Here is an 18,670-nt window from a genome sequence, read left to right as displayed (position 1 = left end):
TAGCTCAGCTTTGTAAGAAGGGCTTCTCTGCTTGAGTGAGGGTCAGGCAGCTTCCCCCTGTCTGTGAAGCCAGATTCTCACTAGTAATGCAGGGAGGGAGCTGTCTCAGACTTCACCATCCTCCCCCCCCCCCTCCCCCACACACCATTCACTAGCTGGGACATGGGGGAAGTCAGGAGTGAGGGTCAGGCAGCTCCCCCCTGTCTGTGAAGCCAGCCTCTCACTAGTAATGCAGGGAGGGAGCTGTCTCAGACTTCACCATCCTCCCCCCCCCCCCCCCTCACCCACAAACCATTCACTAGCTGGGACATGGGGGAAGTCAGGAGTGAGGGTCAGGCAGCTCCCCCCTGTCTGTGAAGCCAGCCTCTCACTAGTAATGCAGGGAGGGAGCTGTCTCAGACTTCACCATCCTCCCCCCCCTCACCCACACACCATTCACTAGCTGGGACATGGGGGCAGTCAGGAGTGAGGGACAGGCAGCTCCCCCCTGTCTGTGAAGCCAGCCTCTCACTAGTAATGCAGGGAGGGAGCTGTCTCAGACTTCACCATCCTCCCCCCCCCCCTCACCCACACACCATTCACTAGCTGGGACATGGGGGAAGTCAGGAGTGAGGGTCAGGCAGCTCCCCCCTGTCTGTGAAGCCAGCCTCTCACTAGTAATGCAGGGAGGGAGCTGTCTCAGACTTCACCATCCTCCCCCCCCCCCCCCTCACCCACACACCATTCACTAGCTGGGACATGGGGGAAGTCAGGAGTGAGGGTCAGGCAGCTCCCCCCTGTCTGTGAAGCCAGCCTCTCACTAGTAATGCAGGGAGGGAGCTGTCTCAGACTTCACCATCCTCCCCCCCCCCCCTCACCCACACACCATTCACTAGCTGGGACATGGGGGAAGTCTGGAGTGAGGGTCAGGCAGCTCCCCCCTGTCTGTGAAGCCAGCCTCTCACTAGTAATGCAGGGAGGGAGCTGTCTCAGACTTCACCATCCTCCCCCCCCCCTCACCCACACACCATTCACTAGCTGGGACATGGGGGAAGTCAGGAGTGAGGGTCAGGCAGCTCCCCCCTGTCTGTGAAGCCAGCCTCTCACTAGTAATGCAGGGAGGGAGCTGTCTCAGACTTCACCATCCTCCCCCCCCCCCCTCACCCACACACCATTCACTAGCTGGGACATGGGGGAAGTCAGGAGTGAGGGTCAGGCAGCTCCCCCCTGTCTGTGAAGCCAGCCTCTCACTAGTAATGCAGGGAGGGAGCTGTCTCAGACTTCACCATCCTCCCCCCCCCCCTCACCCACACACCATTCACTAGCTGGGACATGGGGGAAGTCAGGAGTGAGGGTCAGGCAGCTCCCCCCTGTCTGTGAAGCCAGCCTCTCACTAGTAATGCAGGGAGGCAGCTGTCTCAGACTGGTATCAGGGTTAGGGCACTGTGTGCAGGAAGATCACAACACTCCTGGTATTAATAGGGATAGGGCACTGTAAGAGATGACTGTAGTAGATTGAATAAAGATCTGATGTTTCTGCTCTCCTCACACCAAACAAAAACAACACACAAGCAGAGAAGCCCTTCTTACAAAGCTGAGCTAGTGAGTTAAGTAGGAGGAAAAGTAAACATACTTGTGCCAGTGTGGCTACTTAAAAAATACATTTACCAACAATCAATTACATATATTTGAACTGTGTACAGTTCCAGCCAGGACCACCTTTCTAAAATGCACAGTGATTGGCAAATTCAACTTGCACTAGCATTTCAGGTGCCTGCTAACAAAAATAATAAACAAACAAGTTCTAGTCACGTGAGTGCTGATCATTACATTACTTTTTTGTCAAGCTTCCAACTGTTTCCATTTCACATCCCCCCAACCATTACCTCAGTGTTAGCCTTGGTAACATCAATAGATAAGAGCACAGCCAGCCAATAGGAATACATACATACATATTCATTCCTAAGTGACCTTTACTGACCTGGGAAGTGTGAACACTTTGTTTCATTTTCTGTTGGTGTTCGTTAGTTTCCAGTTCCATTTCCCATCCCCCCAACCATCACCTCAGTGGTAACCTTGGTAACATCAATAGATAAGAGGGCAGCCAGCCAATAGGAACACATATTCATTCCTAACTGACCTTCAGTGACCTGGAAAGTGTTTATTTGTATCATTTTCAGTTAGTGCGCACTAAATCGAGTTAGTGCGCACTAACTCGATTTAGTGTGCACTAACACGATTTAACGATTTTTAAAGATAAATCGTTAGAATTTCTATTGTATCGTGTTCTATAACGATTTAAGACAATATTAACATTATCGGACGATAATTTTAATCGTTGAAAAACGATTCACATCCCTACTAATTAGTGATTTCTTGAAAATTCAAGATTAATAGACTGATTATTACTATTATAGTAAGTATATTTTGAAATAAATGTTACCAAAATGAGTGTTAAGAATTGTTGGCAAATAAACTGAATGAAGGAATGGGAAATTATTCTATACAATGTCATGATATGAAATAAGAAACAAAATGGATAGAATTCACAAATTGTATGCTTTTTTGAAGAGCCATGTTTTTAAGTTCTGTTTAAATTTCTTGTGGCATGGTTCTTGGCGTAGATCTGTAGGTAGTTTATTCCAGTGATTAATTCCTGCAATCGAAAATGCTTGTTCTCTCGTTGCGACATGTTTTATTTGTTTATGTTTAGGTGTAGTTAGTTTCGCCAGGTGCATTTTTCTAATAGGTCTGACTGAAGTATGGAATATAAAACATTCAGAGAACCAATTCATATCTGGATTGTATAATGATTTATGTATAAGGGTGAGGACTTTGAATATTATTCTAAATCCGATTGGAAGCCAATGTAGGAATTGAAGAGCTGGAGTAATGTGTTTGTGGAGGTGTGTATTCGTGAGGAGTCGCGCAGCTGCATTCTGTAGCATCTGCAGTGGCTGTATTGCATTTTTCGGTAGACCTAGTAAAATAGAGTTACAGTAGTCTAGTTTAGCTAATATAGTAGCTTGTAGTACAGTCCGGAAGTCATTTGGGTGTAGAAGTGTTTTATCCTTTTCAATGTATGAAACTTATAGAAACCATTTTTTATGGTGGAGGTGATAAATTTTTTCAGTGTAAAATTATTGTCAATTATAACACCAAGGCTGCGTACTTGTTGTATAGAGTGTGAGTCAGATAGAGGTTGTTGCGTAGGGTTAGTGAAGTTGTTGTTTTGTGGCGATATGATGAGAAGTTCAGTTTTGTTGGTATTTATTGCCAATGAGTTTTCCGTTAGAACATAAGAACATAAGAAAATGCCATACTGGGTCAGACCAAGGGTCCATCGAGCCCAGCATCCTGTTTCCAACAGTGGCCAATCCAGGTCATAAGAACCTGGCAAGTACCCAAAAACTAAGTCTATTCCATGTAACCATTGCTAATGGCAGTGGCTATTCTGTAAGTGAACTTAATAGCAGGTAATGGACTTCTCCTCCAAGAACTTATCCAATCCTTTTTTAAACACAGCTATACTAACTGCACTGACCACATCCCCTGGTAACAAATTCCAGAGTTTAATTGTGCGTTGAGTAAAAAAGAACTTTCTCCGATTAGTTTTAAATGTGCCCCATGCTAACTTCATGAAGTGCCCCCTAGTCTTTCTACTATCCGAAAGAGTAAATAACCGATTCACATCTACCTGTTCTAGACCTCTCATGATTTTAAACACCTCTATCATATCCCCCCTCAGTCGTCTCTTCTCCAACCTGAAAAGTCCTAACCTCTTTAGTCTTTCCTCGTAGGGAAGCTGTTCCATTCCCCTTATCATTTTGGTAGCCCTTCTCTGTACCTTCTCCATCGCAATTATATCTTTTTTGAGATGCGGCGACCAGAACTGTACACAGTATTCAAGGTGCAGTCTCACCATGGAGCGATACAGAGGCATTATGACATTTTCCGTTTTATTCACCATTCCCGTTCTAATAATTCCCAACATTCTGTTTGCTTTTTTGACTGCCGCAGCACACTGAACCGACGATTTCAATGTGTTATCCACTATGACACCTAGATCTCTTTCTTGGGTTGTAGCACCTAATATGGAACCCAACATTGTGTAATTATAGCATGGGTTATTTTTCCCTTGCACTTATCCACATTAAATTTCATCTGCCATTTGGATGCCCAATTTTCCAGTCTCACAAGGTCTTCCTGCAATTTATCACAATCTGCTTGTGATTTAACTACTCTGAACAATTTTGTGTCATCTGCAAATTTGATTATCTCACTCGTCGTATTTCTTTCCAGATCATTTATAAATATATTGAAAAGTAAGGGTCCCAATACAGATCCCTGAGGCACTCCACTGTCCACTCCCTTCCACTGAGAAAATTGTCCATTTAATCCTACTCTCTGTTTCCTGTCTTTTAGCCAGTTTGCAATCCACGAAAGGACATCGCCACCTATCCCATGACTTTTTACTTTTCCTAGAAGCCTCTCATGAGGAACTTTGTCAAACGCCTTCTGAAAATCCAAGTATACTATATCTACCGGTTCACCTTTATCCACATGTTTATTAACTCCTTCAAAAAAGTGAAGCAGATTTGTGAGGCAAGACTTGCCTTGGGTAAAGCCATGCTGACTTTGTTCCATTAAACCATGTCTTTCTATATGTTCTATGATTTTGATGTTTAGAACACTTTCCACTATTTTAGAACACTTTCCACTATTTTGAGTGCGTTGGGAAGAGAGTCCTTGATAGGTATAAGGATCTGCACATCATATGCCATCTTAACTACCACAAAACCATCTGCACATCATATGCCATCTGCACATCATATGCCATCTTAACTACCACAAAACCATCCTTACTAGTACAGAGGCTCTCTGAGTACAGAGAGCCTCTGTACTCAGTCCTGCCGGTGGCGGGAGCAGGAGGTCACCTCTCCGATTTTAATATTGCATTGCCATTTTGCTAGATCCCGCTGAGATCGGGAGCACAGGATCGCCCGGTGGCAGGCAGAGCGTTTGGGCCGCTGATGGCGGGAAGTGGAGCCTGCGGTACCGGGACAGTTCCTTCGTGTTAAGCGCAGGCCTGGATGGTTGCAGCGGCATTGTAAGGGGTGGGGGGGACACGCAGGCGGTTTAATTTAGAAGCGGACGTTCGCTGTTTGGAGCGGGGAGAGGAGGCCGGCGGCGTTGAGGCGAGCGGGGGTGCACGGTGCACGCTTCTACATTGGCGAGCACCGTGGTAACTGCCTGCGCGGGAGGCGATGTCCAGGGGGTTTTCCCTCTTACGGTCATGGCGGGGGGGGAGGGGGATAGCGTTGAGGGGTCGAGAAGTTGCACGGGGACCATGACAGAGGCTCCTGTTATAATAATCGTGCCCCGATGCACGCAGGATCTGCGGGGCAGGTTTAGCGTCTCAGGTTCTAGCCTGCGGGAGGAAGATAGATCCATCCCCGCCTCTCTCAGTCCCTCTCTCTCCTGGTAAGGTTCAGGGCAGTGGTCCGGCAGCCATTTTTTAATGTCTTGGGTGATGGGCAGATCCTACGGATCTCTCCGACGGGGGTGAAGGAATTGGGGCACAGCGGATTATTTCTGAGGGAAATTCTAAGGGGGGCTGGCCATGATGGACCCCTCCCCTTCTCCTGGATCTGTGCTCTTAGAGCGTTTCTACTGCGCGCCCTGCTCGGGAGATTGGTGCCGTTTTTTTTTTTGGGGGGGGGGGCGAGTCCCTTGATAGAGTGGGGGCACTTATCTCTTCCATGTCTTTAGCGTATGTGCGAGTTTGGAGAATCTTCAAGGTCTGGTGTACGTCTCTTCCGGTAACCGATTTAACTTCGCCATAGCTTTGCCACCCCTACTCAAGCTACAGTACTGAATATTTTGACTTCCTTCTGGAGGTTTTGGCCTTTATCTCTCTGAGGGCGCAGGTGGCAACTTTGAGCTGTCTCCAAGGCAAGTTACAGGGTTATTCTCTGTCAACACATCGGGGATGTCCTACCTTTCCTTCGGGGAGCGAAGCGTTTGCGTCCGTCGGTGAGGAAAGGCTTGGATTCCCTGTACGTAACAGGATCAGTCCAGACGGTGGGTTATGTCCCCCGTCCAGCAGATGGAGTCAGACAAAGCTTCGGAGGGTGCTGACATATTAACCAGTGCACCCTCTCTAGATCCTCAGTATCTTTCTGACTCCAGCAGATAGGAGTAGGGGAACCTTCCCCTGTTTGGATTTTTCTCCACAATTCTATTTTTTCTTCTTCTCTTCTCAAGGTTGGATCAAGTTTGGTTAAAAAAAAAAAAAAAGAGTTTTAAGAAAGTTAGAAGCTCTGTGTGGGCACCTTCCCTTCCCCCATCCCTCCTTCGGTGGGGTAAGTGGCTCCTTCGAACTTTTTTGTTATTTTTCTCCTGTTTCCTCCTACAGGTTCTAGCCTCTTTGCTGTTAGGGCGGTGGATGCTGGTGGTGCCAGCCCCTCCCCCCACCTCGCCTTGCTTTCCCCAGCGGCCCGGAGACACGCATTCCCCGGGCCACCTCAGCAGAGAGGCACATTCCTATGCTGTCACTTGCCGGGGATAAGGGTACAGCAGAGGCGTCTTTCCCGCTCCCCACGGCGCTCTTCAGTTGTTGGCTCCGAGCGGCTCACCTCCCTCCTCTCCCCCCCCCCCCCCCCGGTCGCCCCCAAGCATGCTGCGGTCCCCCTGCTCGGCGTGCCACGGACCGGGGTCGCGAGGGTCACATGAGGGTCTTTGTGAAAGGTGCCTCCCTGGTGGGGAGGACACCTCCCTGCCGCGGGATAAAGCTTTTTCGCGCGCTCCAGCGCGCCGTGGACTACAGGAGCCGGCCCCGTCCCCGCTTTCAACGGGAACGGTGACCATTTTGGAAGCAGGGGACACCATGCAGCAGCCATCAGGAGATGCAGGGGAGGATTTCTTTGACATACCCCCGCCGATGCTTACCCCGGTTCCCTTGCTAGCTCTCCCGGCATCCCCGGGGGACCCACCCCCCCGCTGATCCCCCCGCGTTCTCGGCGGAGTTCATTGTGCTTATGCACAATGCTTACCTGCAGCGCCTGGAGAATCCTAGGGTTTCCGGGTTCGAGCCACCACCAGCCAAGGCTCCCCGGCTATCGGAGACACCCATGGGGGCCCAGGGCACTTTGGAGGGGCACCAGGGCTGGACCAGGGGGTACCCAGGATACATTTTGCCCTCCCCTCCAGGGGAGGAGTGACCTCTCTCCCGGATCCGGGGGGAGCTCCGCCGTCTTCACTGGGGATGATCCGCTCCTCGCTGCGCAACTGGAAGGAGATGATCCGCGGGTCCTTCGCATCTTTCAAAAGGAGGAGCTAGAGGACCTAATCCCTCATATCCTGCAGGAGCTGGACCTCGAGCCTCCCCTAGACACCCCCCCCCCCCCCCCCCCAGGATCCCCCGCGCCAGTCGTCGCCTCTTCTAGCAAGAAAGGGGATCCAGTTCTGGTTGGCTTGTGCCCCTCGTCCCAGGCCTTTCCCACCCACGCCACTTTCCTACAGCTCCTGGCCAGGGAAAGGGATACTCCCTCAGCCTCCCTCAGGGTCAGCCAGGCGATGGAAAAACTTTATCCGCTTCCAGAGGACTTCCTGGAGCTCCTCAGGTTTCCTAAGGTGGATTCAGCGGTGTCGGCGGTTACCAAACGGACAACAATACTGGTCACTGGTGGGACGGCCCTGCGTGACCTCCAGGATAGGAAGATGGAAGTCTACCTAAAGAGGGTTTTTGAGGTCTCGGCCCTGGGAGTTCGCGCTGCCATTTGTAGTTCTTTCATGCAGAGGGCTGGATTCCATTGGGTCCAACAACTTCTCACCTCCCAGGAACTACCACTAGAGGATGCAGTCCTAGCGGACTGCCTGGAGGGCATCATAGCCTACGGAGCGGATGCTCTGTACGATCTGCTCCGGGTCTTAGCAAGGTCCATGGTCTCCGTGTTCTCAGCAAGGCGCCTCCTCTGGCTTCGCAACTGGTCGGCAGATTACTCTTCCAAAGCCAGCCTGGGATCTCTTCCTTTCAAGGGCATTTCTCTTTGGAGACGACCTCAACAAGATCATTAAGTCTTTGTGGGAAAACGCGGTCCATCATCTGCCCGAGGACCACCAGCGGTCTAATCGATCGTTCACTTCTTTCCGGAGTCGGCCCCGCGCTCAACGCCACTATCGCGGACCCCGGCAGATGGTGCCACGGTCTCCATCCACCAGAACACAGTCGTGGCCCCGTTCCTTTCATGGGTGCAGACCACCCAGGGAGGGGGCTCCGCAAGGGGTTTCCTCCAAATCCCCCCAATGATGCCAGGCTCACCCACTCCTCGACCCCCCCCCCCCAGATCGGAGGACGACTATTCCTTTTCTATGAGGACTGGGTTCGGTTCACCTCAGACCAGTGGGTCCTAGACATCCTAAGGAACGGCTACGCAATGGAGTTTGCTCACACCCCAAGGGACAGATTTCTCTTCTCACCGTGCTGTCTGAGTCACAAGCGACAAGTTGTGCAACAAACCCTCAACAGGCTCCTGGATCTTGGGGCCATCTCGCCCGTCCCCTCCGGAGAGGTGGGTTCGGGCCATTATTCAATCTACTTCGTCGTACCCAAAAAGGATGGAGCCATCCGCCCAATCTTGGATCTCAAGGAGGTCAACAAGTCCCTCCAGGTCCTTCACTTATGAATGGAGACCCTGAGCTCCGTGATCGCGGCGGTACATCAGGGAGAGTTCCTCTCCTCTCTGGACCTGACAGAGGCCTATCTCCACATTCCAATCTGCAAGGCTCATCAGAGATTTCTGCGTTTCAAGATTCTCAACCAGCACTTTCAATTCCAGGCTCTCCCCTTCGGATTGGCAACCACCCTGCAGACGTTCACAAAGATCATGATTGTAGTGGCAGCGGCTCTCCAACGGGAGGGAATCTTAGTCCATCCCTACCTGGACGATTGGCTCATCCGGGCGAAGACCTTCTCCCAGGGACAGCGGGCGGTCTCCCGGGATGTTCAACTCCTTCAATCTCTCGGCTGAGTGGTGAACTTCGCCAAGAGCTGTCTCAGGCCTTCGAGGCATTTGGATTTATTGGGCGCACGCTTCGACATGGTTCAGGGCAAGGTTTTCCTACGCCCAGACAAGGCGCAATCTCTCCGAGACCAGATCCAACGCTTCGCCACGCTTCTGGAGCCCACCTCTTGGGATTATCTGCAGATCCTGGGATCCATGGCCTCCACCATCGATCTAGTACCATGGGCATTCGCGCATCTGTGTCCCTTACAAGCAGCTCTACTCTCGCGCTGGAAACCGGTATCGCAGGACTACCAGCTAGTCCTCCCTCTCCCCTTGATTGCCAGATCCAGCCTCCTTTGGTGATTGGATCCACTGCATCTCGCACAAGGCACCTCGCTCAAAATGCCGGATTGGGTGGTGGTCACCACCAATGCCAGCCTGACAGGTTGGGGAGCAGTGTGTCAACGGAGCTCCGCCCAGGGGCAGTGGACAAAGGCACAAGCCGTCTGGCCAATCAGTCGCCTGGAAACGAGGGCTGTGCATTTGGCGCTTATTCATTTCCTGCCTCTCGTGAGGCATAATTTAGCAACAAGCTTTACAATCAATTTAGAAAGAACGAGCATATATCGCATGAGGTAAAGCGTTCTCAGGCAACCTCTTGGGCTGAGGCTCAGAAGGTATCTCCACAGGAGATTTGCAGGGAGACTGCTTGGTAGCTGCTGCTGCTGCACACATTCACCAGATGCTGTTGCTTGGATGTCGGGGCTCCGGCTTCCATGTGCTTTGGTGAGAGTTTTCTGCGAGTGGAATCTCCAGGTCCCACCCAAGTTACAGGGACCTTAGGTACATCCCAGGAGTCTGGACTGATCTGGGATATGAACAGGAAAGGAAAATTGGTTCTTACCTTCTAATGTTTGTTCCTGTAGTACCACAGATCAGGCCAGAGAGCCGCCCATTGAGGGTGGGAGAGTCGGCCACTCGTTTATGATTTTGTATGTAGTGCAGTGTTAATATTTCTCCATGTTGTCTGTTTACTCTTTCGGGAGATTAGGGTTTTTTTAAGTATGGTTATCATCTTGGCTTGGTACAGATCAATTCTGAGGGACTGCAGGTTGCACCTCGAGTTAGATCTCACCGATGCCAACTCTGCTGGTTCCTCCTGGCACCAAATCACCAGCAATATTGCAAATAAACTGTGCCCACTACTCTCGAAAGAAATCAACACTGAGAAGAAAGACAAAAGACCTTGGTACACCCCCGATCTGAGAATTATGAAAACGGAACTCCGTAAAATGGAAAAGAAATGGCGTAGAAACCAAGCCCCATCACTACTCTTAAAGTTCCGCTCTCTTCTACATGAATACCGTAAAAATACAGACAAAGCCAAGAAAGACTACTACGCATCAAGGATTCATCAATACCAATTCAACCCACATGCTCTAAACCCATTTTTGAGATTCTCAACAAATCCATCACTTCTGGGCTGGTACCCACTCAACTCAAGCATGCCATAATAAAACTGACCCTCAAAAAAGTGGATTTGGACCCTACTGAACCAGCTAATTATCGCCCAGTTTCGAACCTCCCTTTCCTGTCCAAAATAATGGAGAAAATCGTAAACAAACAACTTACAGATTTTCTAAATGAACATCAACTACTTCTACCATCCCAGTATGGATTCCGCAAGAACCATAGTACCGAAACACTGCTCCTGTCACTCTCAGAATTAATACTAAAAACCCTAGACATGGGACACTCTTACATCCTTGCTCTGCTTGACATATCATCTGCATTTGACACAGTCAACCACAATACCCTTATCACTCGCCTATCTCAAATGGGAATCTCTGGCTCTGCCCTATGCTGGCTCCAATCCTACCTTAATGATAGAAAATACAGTGTAAAAATGGGCCGCCATGAATCCAAACCTAGAAAACTGCTACAAGGAGTACCTCAAGGATCCTCTCTCTCATCACACTATTTAATATCTACCTTATCCCCCTAGGTCGACTCTTGATGAATCTCTGATTCCCGCACTTCATATACGCAGATGATGTGCAAATCCTCATCCCCATTAAGGACTCTATACCCAACGCACTGAAAATCTGGGATGCCGCCCTTGCAGAAATAAAGAATCTCCTCACGGAAAACTTTCTAGCAATAAACACCAACAAAACAGAGCTACTCATCATCTCTCCACAAAGCAACATCCCCTAAACCCTACTAATTTTCCACAAGCTGGCCATTTCTCTTTACAGCAGGTCCGCAGCCTCGGTATCATCATGTACAATCATTTTTCAATAAAAAAAATTAATCGCGGCCACTGTCAAAAACGGCTTCTTTAAACTCCATATGCTAAAAAGAATTACATCTCTCCTGCACCCTCACGACTTCCGAACAGTTCTACAAGCTACAATATTGTCAAAACTGGACTACTGTAATTCTATCCTGCTAGGACTGCCAAAAAATTCGCTACAACCTTTACAGATGCTACAAAATGCAGCTGCCCGAATACTCACCGACGCACACCGCCATGAACACATTACGCCTGTACTCCAATACCTTCACTGGCTACCAGTAGCATCCAGGATTACATACAAAGTCCTTACCCTCATACACAAATCCATCTACATCCAAGATATGCAATGGTTCTCTGACCATTTTACATTCCATAAATAAAATAGACCTACAAGAACAATGCACCAAGCCAAACTCCAGACTCCCACGCTCAAACATATCAAGCATGTTTCAACAAGAGAACGATCTTTTACCATAGCAGGAACCAACTTCTGGAACAAAATGCCCACAGACCTGCACCTGGAGCCCTGTCATAAAAAATTTAAACAAAATTTAAAAACTTGGCTTTTCAGACAAGCCTATACATAATGACCACCCTAAAACTGCTGTCCTCCCCTTCCCCTCTCCTTCACACAATTTAACTCTAAGATCATCTCACTCTGGTAATAATCAATGTTCTTCATTCATTTTCTTGCCCCACTCCAAATACATCCCAATCCTTACTCCTCTTACTGCATTTGTTTGATTGTATCTAATTATAAATAGTTTCTACTAGGAGTTTAGGCCGGATTCAATCGTAATATATGTTGATTTACTGCTATGTTCTGCATTTGTTTGATTGTATCTAATTATACATAGTTTCTACTAGGAGATTAGGCCTGATTCAATTGTAATATATGTTGATTTACTGCTATGTTCTTTTACCACATGCGATATATGCTCGTTCTTTCTAAATTGATTATAAAGCTTGTTGCTAAATTATGTTTATTGTAAACCGAGGTGATGTTTGGAACGTGCCGCGTTATATAAAAACCTTTAAATAAATAAATAAATAAAATGTACAGTGTCAGTGAGACTCTCTCTGTCTCCATCTGTTGGCAGGGAGGCAAAACCCAGGAGTCTACAGAACTACAGTAACGAAAATTAACAAGTAAGAACCAATTTTCTTATATATGTCTCTCTCCATTGCTGTAAACTTAATGATCATATATTCTCATTTTTATCCACCAGAAGATGGATTCAGGAATAATAGTGAAAGAGAATATGTGATGGGCAGCAGCCGGAGGAATGGAAAGAGAGAGACCCCTCCAGAGACAGCCCAGGACCTTCAACTGAGTGTCCAGGAGGAATCAGTAGAATAACATGACATAGGGTGAAAGAAGAAGTCCAGAAACGAGAGAGTCCATATGCATGTTCTGAACAAGAGATAAATTCCAACCACTGCCCAATTCTTGTACAAATGCAGAGACTGAGTGAAGGAGAGAGACCATTTCAAATTGCTGACACTTCAGAAAACTTAACCTCAAACTCGCAATCTGCTGAGCAGCAAAAAATGATTGAATGTGGGAACAAGTTTCCCAAGAGAACAAGTCACACATCTATCCAATAATATCACAGAAAGGAAAAAGAGATAAGAAGCCCTAAGAAAACAAAAGTTACAGCACATGGAAAAGTTCACATAAAAAAACCCTCATTAAAATGCACTGTCTGAAAAGTACTTTTTCTTCAGAGCTGAGCTGCACCAACATGGAAGAATTCACTCAGCAGAGAGACCATTTCAGGGCCCTGATTGTGAGTAAAGGTTTACTAAGCAATCAAACTTCAGAGAACAAGAAAAAATTCACAGACAAGACAAACCTTTAAAGTGTTCTGAATGTGACAAATGTTTCACTAAGCTATCTAAACTTAAAACCCACAAGAGAGTTCACACAGGAGAGAAGCCATTTAAATGTTCTGAGTGTGATAAATGTTTCACTCAGCAATATAAGCTTACAGAACACAAAAGAATCCACACAGGTAAGAAACCATTTAAATGTTCTGAATGTGATAAATGTTTCATTAAACACTTCTCCTACTACACAAAAGAATCCAAACAGGTGAGAAACCTGTTAAATGTGCTGAATGTGGTAAATGCTTCACTCAGCAATCTAAACTTCAAGAGAGTTCATACAGATGAGAAGCCATTTAAATGTTCTGAATGTGGTAAATGTTTTAGTCTGAAATGTGTTCTAAGGAGACATGAAAGAATCCATACAGGTGAGAAACCATTTAAATGTTCTGAGTGTGATATATGTTTTACTCAGCAATATAAACTTAAAGAACACAAAAGAATGCACATGGGTGAGAAATGATTTAAATGTTCTGAATGTGATAAATGTTTCTTACAGAAATCTGATCTTAAAATACACCACAGAATCCACACTGGTGAGAAACCATTTAAATGTTTTCAGTGTGATAAATGTTTTGCTTATAAATGTAGTCTTAATAACCACAAGAGAGTTCATACAATGAGAAACCATTTAACTATTCTGAATGTGATATGTATCATTAAAAAATTGTCTCTACATCAAACAATCCACACAGGTGCAAAACCATTTACATGTTTTGACTATGGTAAATATTTGTCATATATCTGCTCTAAGCAAAATTGAAAGAATCTACACTAGCATAATTCAAAGGAATTTCCAAGTACCTTGATATGTTTCCTGTGAATATTATACCCAATCACCTTCAGAAGGAGGTGCTCTTTGGCATAATGCATGTACTAACAAGGGCATTAGCTGTGAATTGGAGAGAGACTGAGATCATTCCTAACCTAACCTGGTTTATGAATGAGGTTGATTCCCATCAAGGTCTGCACAAAATAAACCCATTTAGAGAAACTGCCCCCTACAACAGAATCATTCGCTATAATCCCTCCTGAATCTATCCACTCAATGTAACACTGCGGGAGTCAAAACTGCTTGTTATGATTATTTAATAAAGTATTTTTAATAAAATAAGGACCAATCTATCTCTTTATTCAGTCCTCTAGTTATGATGGTATCTCTGTTGTAAATGAACTGTTGTTCCACTCTAAAACGTTGTGCGTCAAAGTCTCCACCTCTTGGTGATAGATGTAGCTGAATGAGCCCTGCCTTTTTGATTTCCTCTGCTGTATGTGATGCTGTTATCCAATGAGCTAACGTTGGTGTCTCTGTTCTTTGGCAGTGAATACAGCTCATTTGTTCCTGGATTCGTGTACGATACATCCTAATAGGAAAAACTATGTATATTAATCCACAAAGGCACCATAGGGCATATATGACACCTTCGGATGTACAGGATAAGTGCTGTCGATACTTAAAAGATTTACGCTGAGGTAACCTCAGTTGGGGTCCTTGGGTGATCTTATCACACTCATTATAGTGGTCACATGTATTGTCCCAGTGATTGGTTATCGGGGGCGGTTTGACCTTGTTCCTGATAAGATGAATTTACAACTATGGCACGGAAGTTTTGGGCTGTAGTCAATGCAAAAATAGGAGACTGTTGAAAAATCGAATGTGTACTTGAGACATGACTATTTCTTAATGTTTTTCCTGAGCCGTTGAATGGGCCGAGTGAATCCCAGCTGCCAAATCTTTGACCACTCTTCAAGCCTCCTTAAATCACATCTCATTCTCTCTACTCCTTCTGGCGTGTCCATGCTGTTGCAGATCTTAGTATCATCCACACATAGACAAACTTTACCTTCTATCCCTTCCACAATGTCGCTAACAAAGATATTGAACAGGACCGGTCCCAACACCAATCCCTGAGGCACTCCACTTATCACTATTCTCTCTTCAGAGCAGGTTTCATTTACCATTACACGCTGTCTTCTATCCATCAGCCAGTTTGTAATCCACATCACCACTTTGGCGCTCACTCCCAAGCTTCTCATTTTATTCACAAGCCTTCTCTGGGGGACTGTATCAAAAGCTTTGCTGAAATCCAAGCAAATCATATCGAGTGCTCTTACTTGCTCCAATTCTCTAGTCACTCAATCAAAAAAAATCAATACAATTAGTCAGACAGGACCTTCTCATGGTGAATCCATGCTACCTCGGGTCCCGCAACCGACCCCATTATAGATAGTTCATTATCCTTTCAGAGTCTCCATTAATTTTCCTACCACAGAGGTGAGGCTAACCAGTCTTTAGGTTTCAGCCTCCTCTCTGCTACATTTCTTTCATAAATCTGCTATAACACCCACAAAATAATCATTTATATGTTGTGAATGCAACAAATGTTTCAGTTGGAAATCTGTTCAGACATGAGACAAAATAATCCAATATACTACAGAACAGCAAAACAAAAAACACTCTAAAGAATCAGATCAGCAAACAAGGAAGGATGATTTTCAGAAACACAAATTCACTGGGAAGTACAGAGAATTACTTCAGCAGCCCCATGTGGATCAAGATTTGACACAGCAGTGGTTGAGAAGAGGTGAATTCAGACCTATGGATGAGAGATTGGTAATTGCAGCACAGCATAATGGACTAAAGACAAGATGATTTATAGTCAGCATAGAAAAGTCAGGTAAACTGGAGAAATGCAGATTCTGCAGAACAGAACTGGAAGCGGTTAGACATCTCTGCTCGGGATGTGATACCAGCCTATACACAAAGAGGCACAATAAGGTGGCAGGGCTTATTCATTGGAAGCTGTGTAAACATTATAACATCAACGTGCAAAGAAACACTAGGAGCACAACCCTAATAGAATAGAAGAGCAAAGAAGTGATCACATGGGACGTTCCTATTCCCACAGACAGGAAGTTCGATGCACTATGATGGGGCTTTTAGCTACATAGTCAGATTATGGGACAGCTCTATTTTTCAGTTTTTATGACATTTTATTATTGCTGTTTGTATGCTTTATTTATGTGTTTGTGTTGTTTTTGTTGGATTACTGCAAATGTTTTATTATGTAACCCATTGGAGAAATTACTTACCTCATAATTTCATTTTCCTTTAGTATAGATGGATGGACTCAGGACCAATGCGTTATGCTCCCCTGCCAGCAGATGGAAACAGACCAAGCTGATATCTGTGCAGATACTTACGCGATCCAGCGCACGCTGAAACCCCCCACTGCGTAACTTTGCTTCTGCTATGGATGCCGTGTAAATTAAAAAAACTAGGCATATCTGCAGGGTTTGAAGGGTTGGGGCTAACTGGGGGGGAGGGGAAATGAAGGCATTTAAACTAGGGGTTTGGTGAAGCTAGCTGCTAACTGGGTGAACTGGGGTTGAACTGGTTTTACTGGCAATGCCATTGGCACGCGTCCCATTTAAAATCCCCCCCAACGTACGCGGTAAAAGTTGTTGGATTTGCACGCATGCGTGCACATGTACGTAGAGCAAGACTATTTTATAACATGTGCACATATGCACGTGCGAGTGTTATAAAATGGCCGTGTCCCTGGGCGTGGGCCGACGAATGGGCACACGTGTGCCGGTAGGAAAGTTACCGTCCCAACATTTAATGTTTGCTATGCATCTTGCAGCATGAAAATTATAAAAATAAAAAAATGTGGATAGAAAACCTGAATTACAGAGCAGAAATAGCATGCATTGAATGACCAAAGGACATAAATATATATTTGTTAATTACTTAAAATAAAATGTATTTATTTATTTATGTATTTATTTAAAGCTTTTTTATACCGAAGTTCGCAGAGCATCACATCGGTTTACATGTAACATGTCAGGCAACAGAATATCAGAATACTAACTGTGCAGTACATAAAACAGGAAACAAAAAACATCTTGAAACATAATGCAAAATAAAATAACATAATATATTATAGTGAAAAGCTATATAGCAAGGTGGTTGGAAAATATAAATATATTATATGGCATAACAAATAATATTTATTGTTTAATATTAACATTAATATTAATATTTAAAATAATATTTATTGTTTAATATTAACCTTTATAGCTGTTATGGACCAGACAACCCAAGCAATGCCTGACAGTTTTCGATAATATACTACATCTATATATCTATACACACTGTATACAGTATATATAGTTAGAGACAGTTGATATAAAGAACCCAGTAGTATAGATAGATATGCATATATAGAGAGATAGACATATATAGACAGAGATTATATAGTGATTGTTATAGAAGAAGATTAAAAAGCATTGGTTCCAATACAGATCCTTGGGGCACTGAATTATATACCGTTTTTCATTGAGAGAGTTGACCAATTAGTCTTACTCTCTGTTTCCTGTCTTTGAACCAGTTCATACTCCACAGTAGTGGTGTAACCACAGGTGGATCGGGGTGGTTTGAGGCCCACCCCCTTAGGGCTCAGGCTTACACAATTAGGACTGCCGACACATGAAGAAGAGGTCTGCAGGATGGACTGGGAATAGGCTGTGAGTCACAGCCCAGCTACAAAATAGTTGAAAACTTGGTTCTAACATCATTTCAGAGTGAAAAAAGAGTTTTCTGACATGTCTCTTAAATCTTGCATTTTCACCTCAGAGATGTCCAAAATAGTTGAAAACTTGGTTCTGACATCATTTCAGAGTGAGAAAAGAGTTTTTTGATATTTTTCTTAAATCTTAGATTTTCACCTCACAGATGTACAAAATAGTTGAAAACTTGATTCTGACATCATTTCAGAGTGAAAAAAGAGTTTTCGGACATTTCTCTTAAATCTTGCATTTTCACCTCAGAGATTGTGCAAAATACTTGAAAACTTGGTTCTAACATCATTTCAGAGTGAAAAAAGAGATTTCGGACATTTCTCTTAAATCTTGCATTTTCACCTCAGAGATTGTGCAAAATACTTGAAAACTTGGTTCTACATCATTTCAGAGTGAAAAAAGAGTTTTCGGACATTTCTCTTAAATCTTGCATTTTCACCTCAGAGATTGTCCAAAATACTTGAAAACTTGGTTCTAACATCATTTCAGAGTGAAAAAAGAGTTTTCGGACATTTCTCTTAAATCTTGCATTTTCACCTCAGACATTGTGCAAAATACTTCAAAACTTGGTTCTAACATCATTTCAGAGTGAAAAAAGAGTTTTCAGACATTTCTCTTAAATCTTGTATTTTCACCTCAGAGATTGTGCAGAATGGTTGAAAACCTGGTTCTAACATCATTTCAGAGTGAAAAAAGAGTTTTCAGACATTTCTCTTAAATCTTGTATTTTCACCTCAGAGATTGTGCAGAATGGTTGAAAACCTGGTTCTAACATCATTTCAGAGTGAAAAAAGAGTTTTCGGACAATACTCTTAAATCTTGCATTTTCACCTCAGAGATTGTGCAGAATGCTTGAAAACCTGGTTCTAACATCATTTGAGAGTGAAAAAAGAGTTTTCGGACAATACTCTTA

The 18,670-nt window shown here is 45.0% G+C and overlaps 1 protein-coding gene across 1 annotated transcript; it reads left to right on the top strand.

Moving 5' to 3' along the window:
- The first annotated feature begins 13,031 nt into the window (after nucleotides 1–13,031).
- On the top strand, nucleotides 13,032–13,636 carry LOC115081044 (zinc finger protein 501-like). The gene is made up of 2 exons (XM_029585556.1): nucleotides 13,032–13,076; nucleotides 13,265–13,636. The coding sequence occupies exons 1-2, from the start codon at nucleotides 13,032–13,034 to the stop codon at nucleotides 13,634–13,636; spliced, it is 417 nt and encodes a 138-aa protein (XP_029441416.1).
- The last annotated feature ends 5,034 nt before the right edge of the window (nucleotides 13,637–18,670 follow it).

This window comes from Rhinatrema bivittatum, chromosome 19 (assembly GCF_901001135.1).
Source record: "Rhinatrema bivittatum chromosome 19, aRhiBiv1.1, whole genome shotgun sequence".
NCBI classification, from domain to species: domain Eukaryota; kingdom Metazoa; phylum Chordata; class Amphibia; order Gymnophiona; family Rhinatrematidae; genus Rhinatrema; species Rhinatrema bivittatum.
Note: the sequence above shows the minus strand (reverse complement) of the source record. Positions and strands in the feature narration are given on the sequence as shown.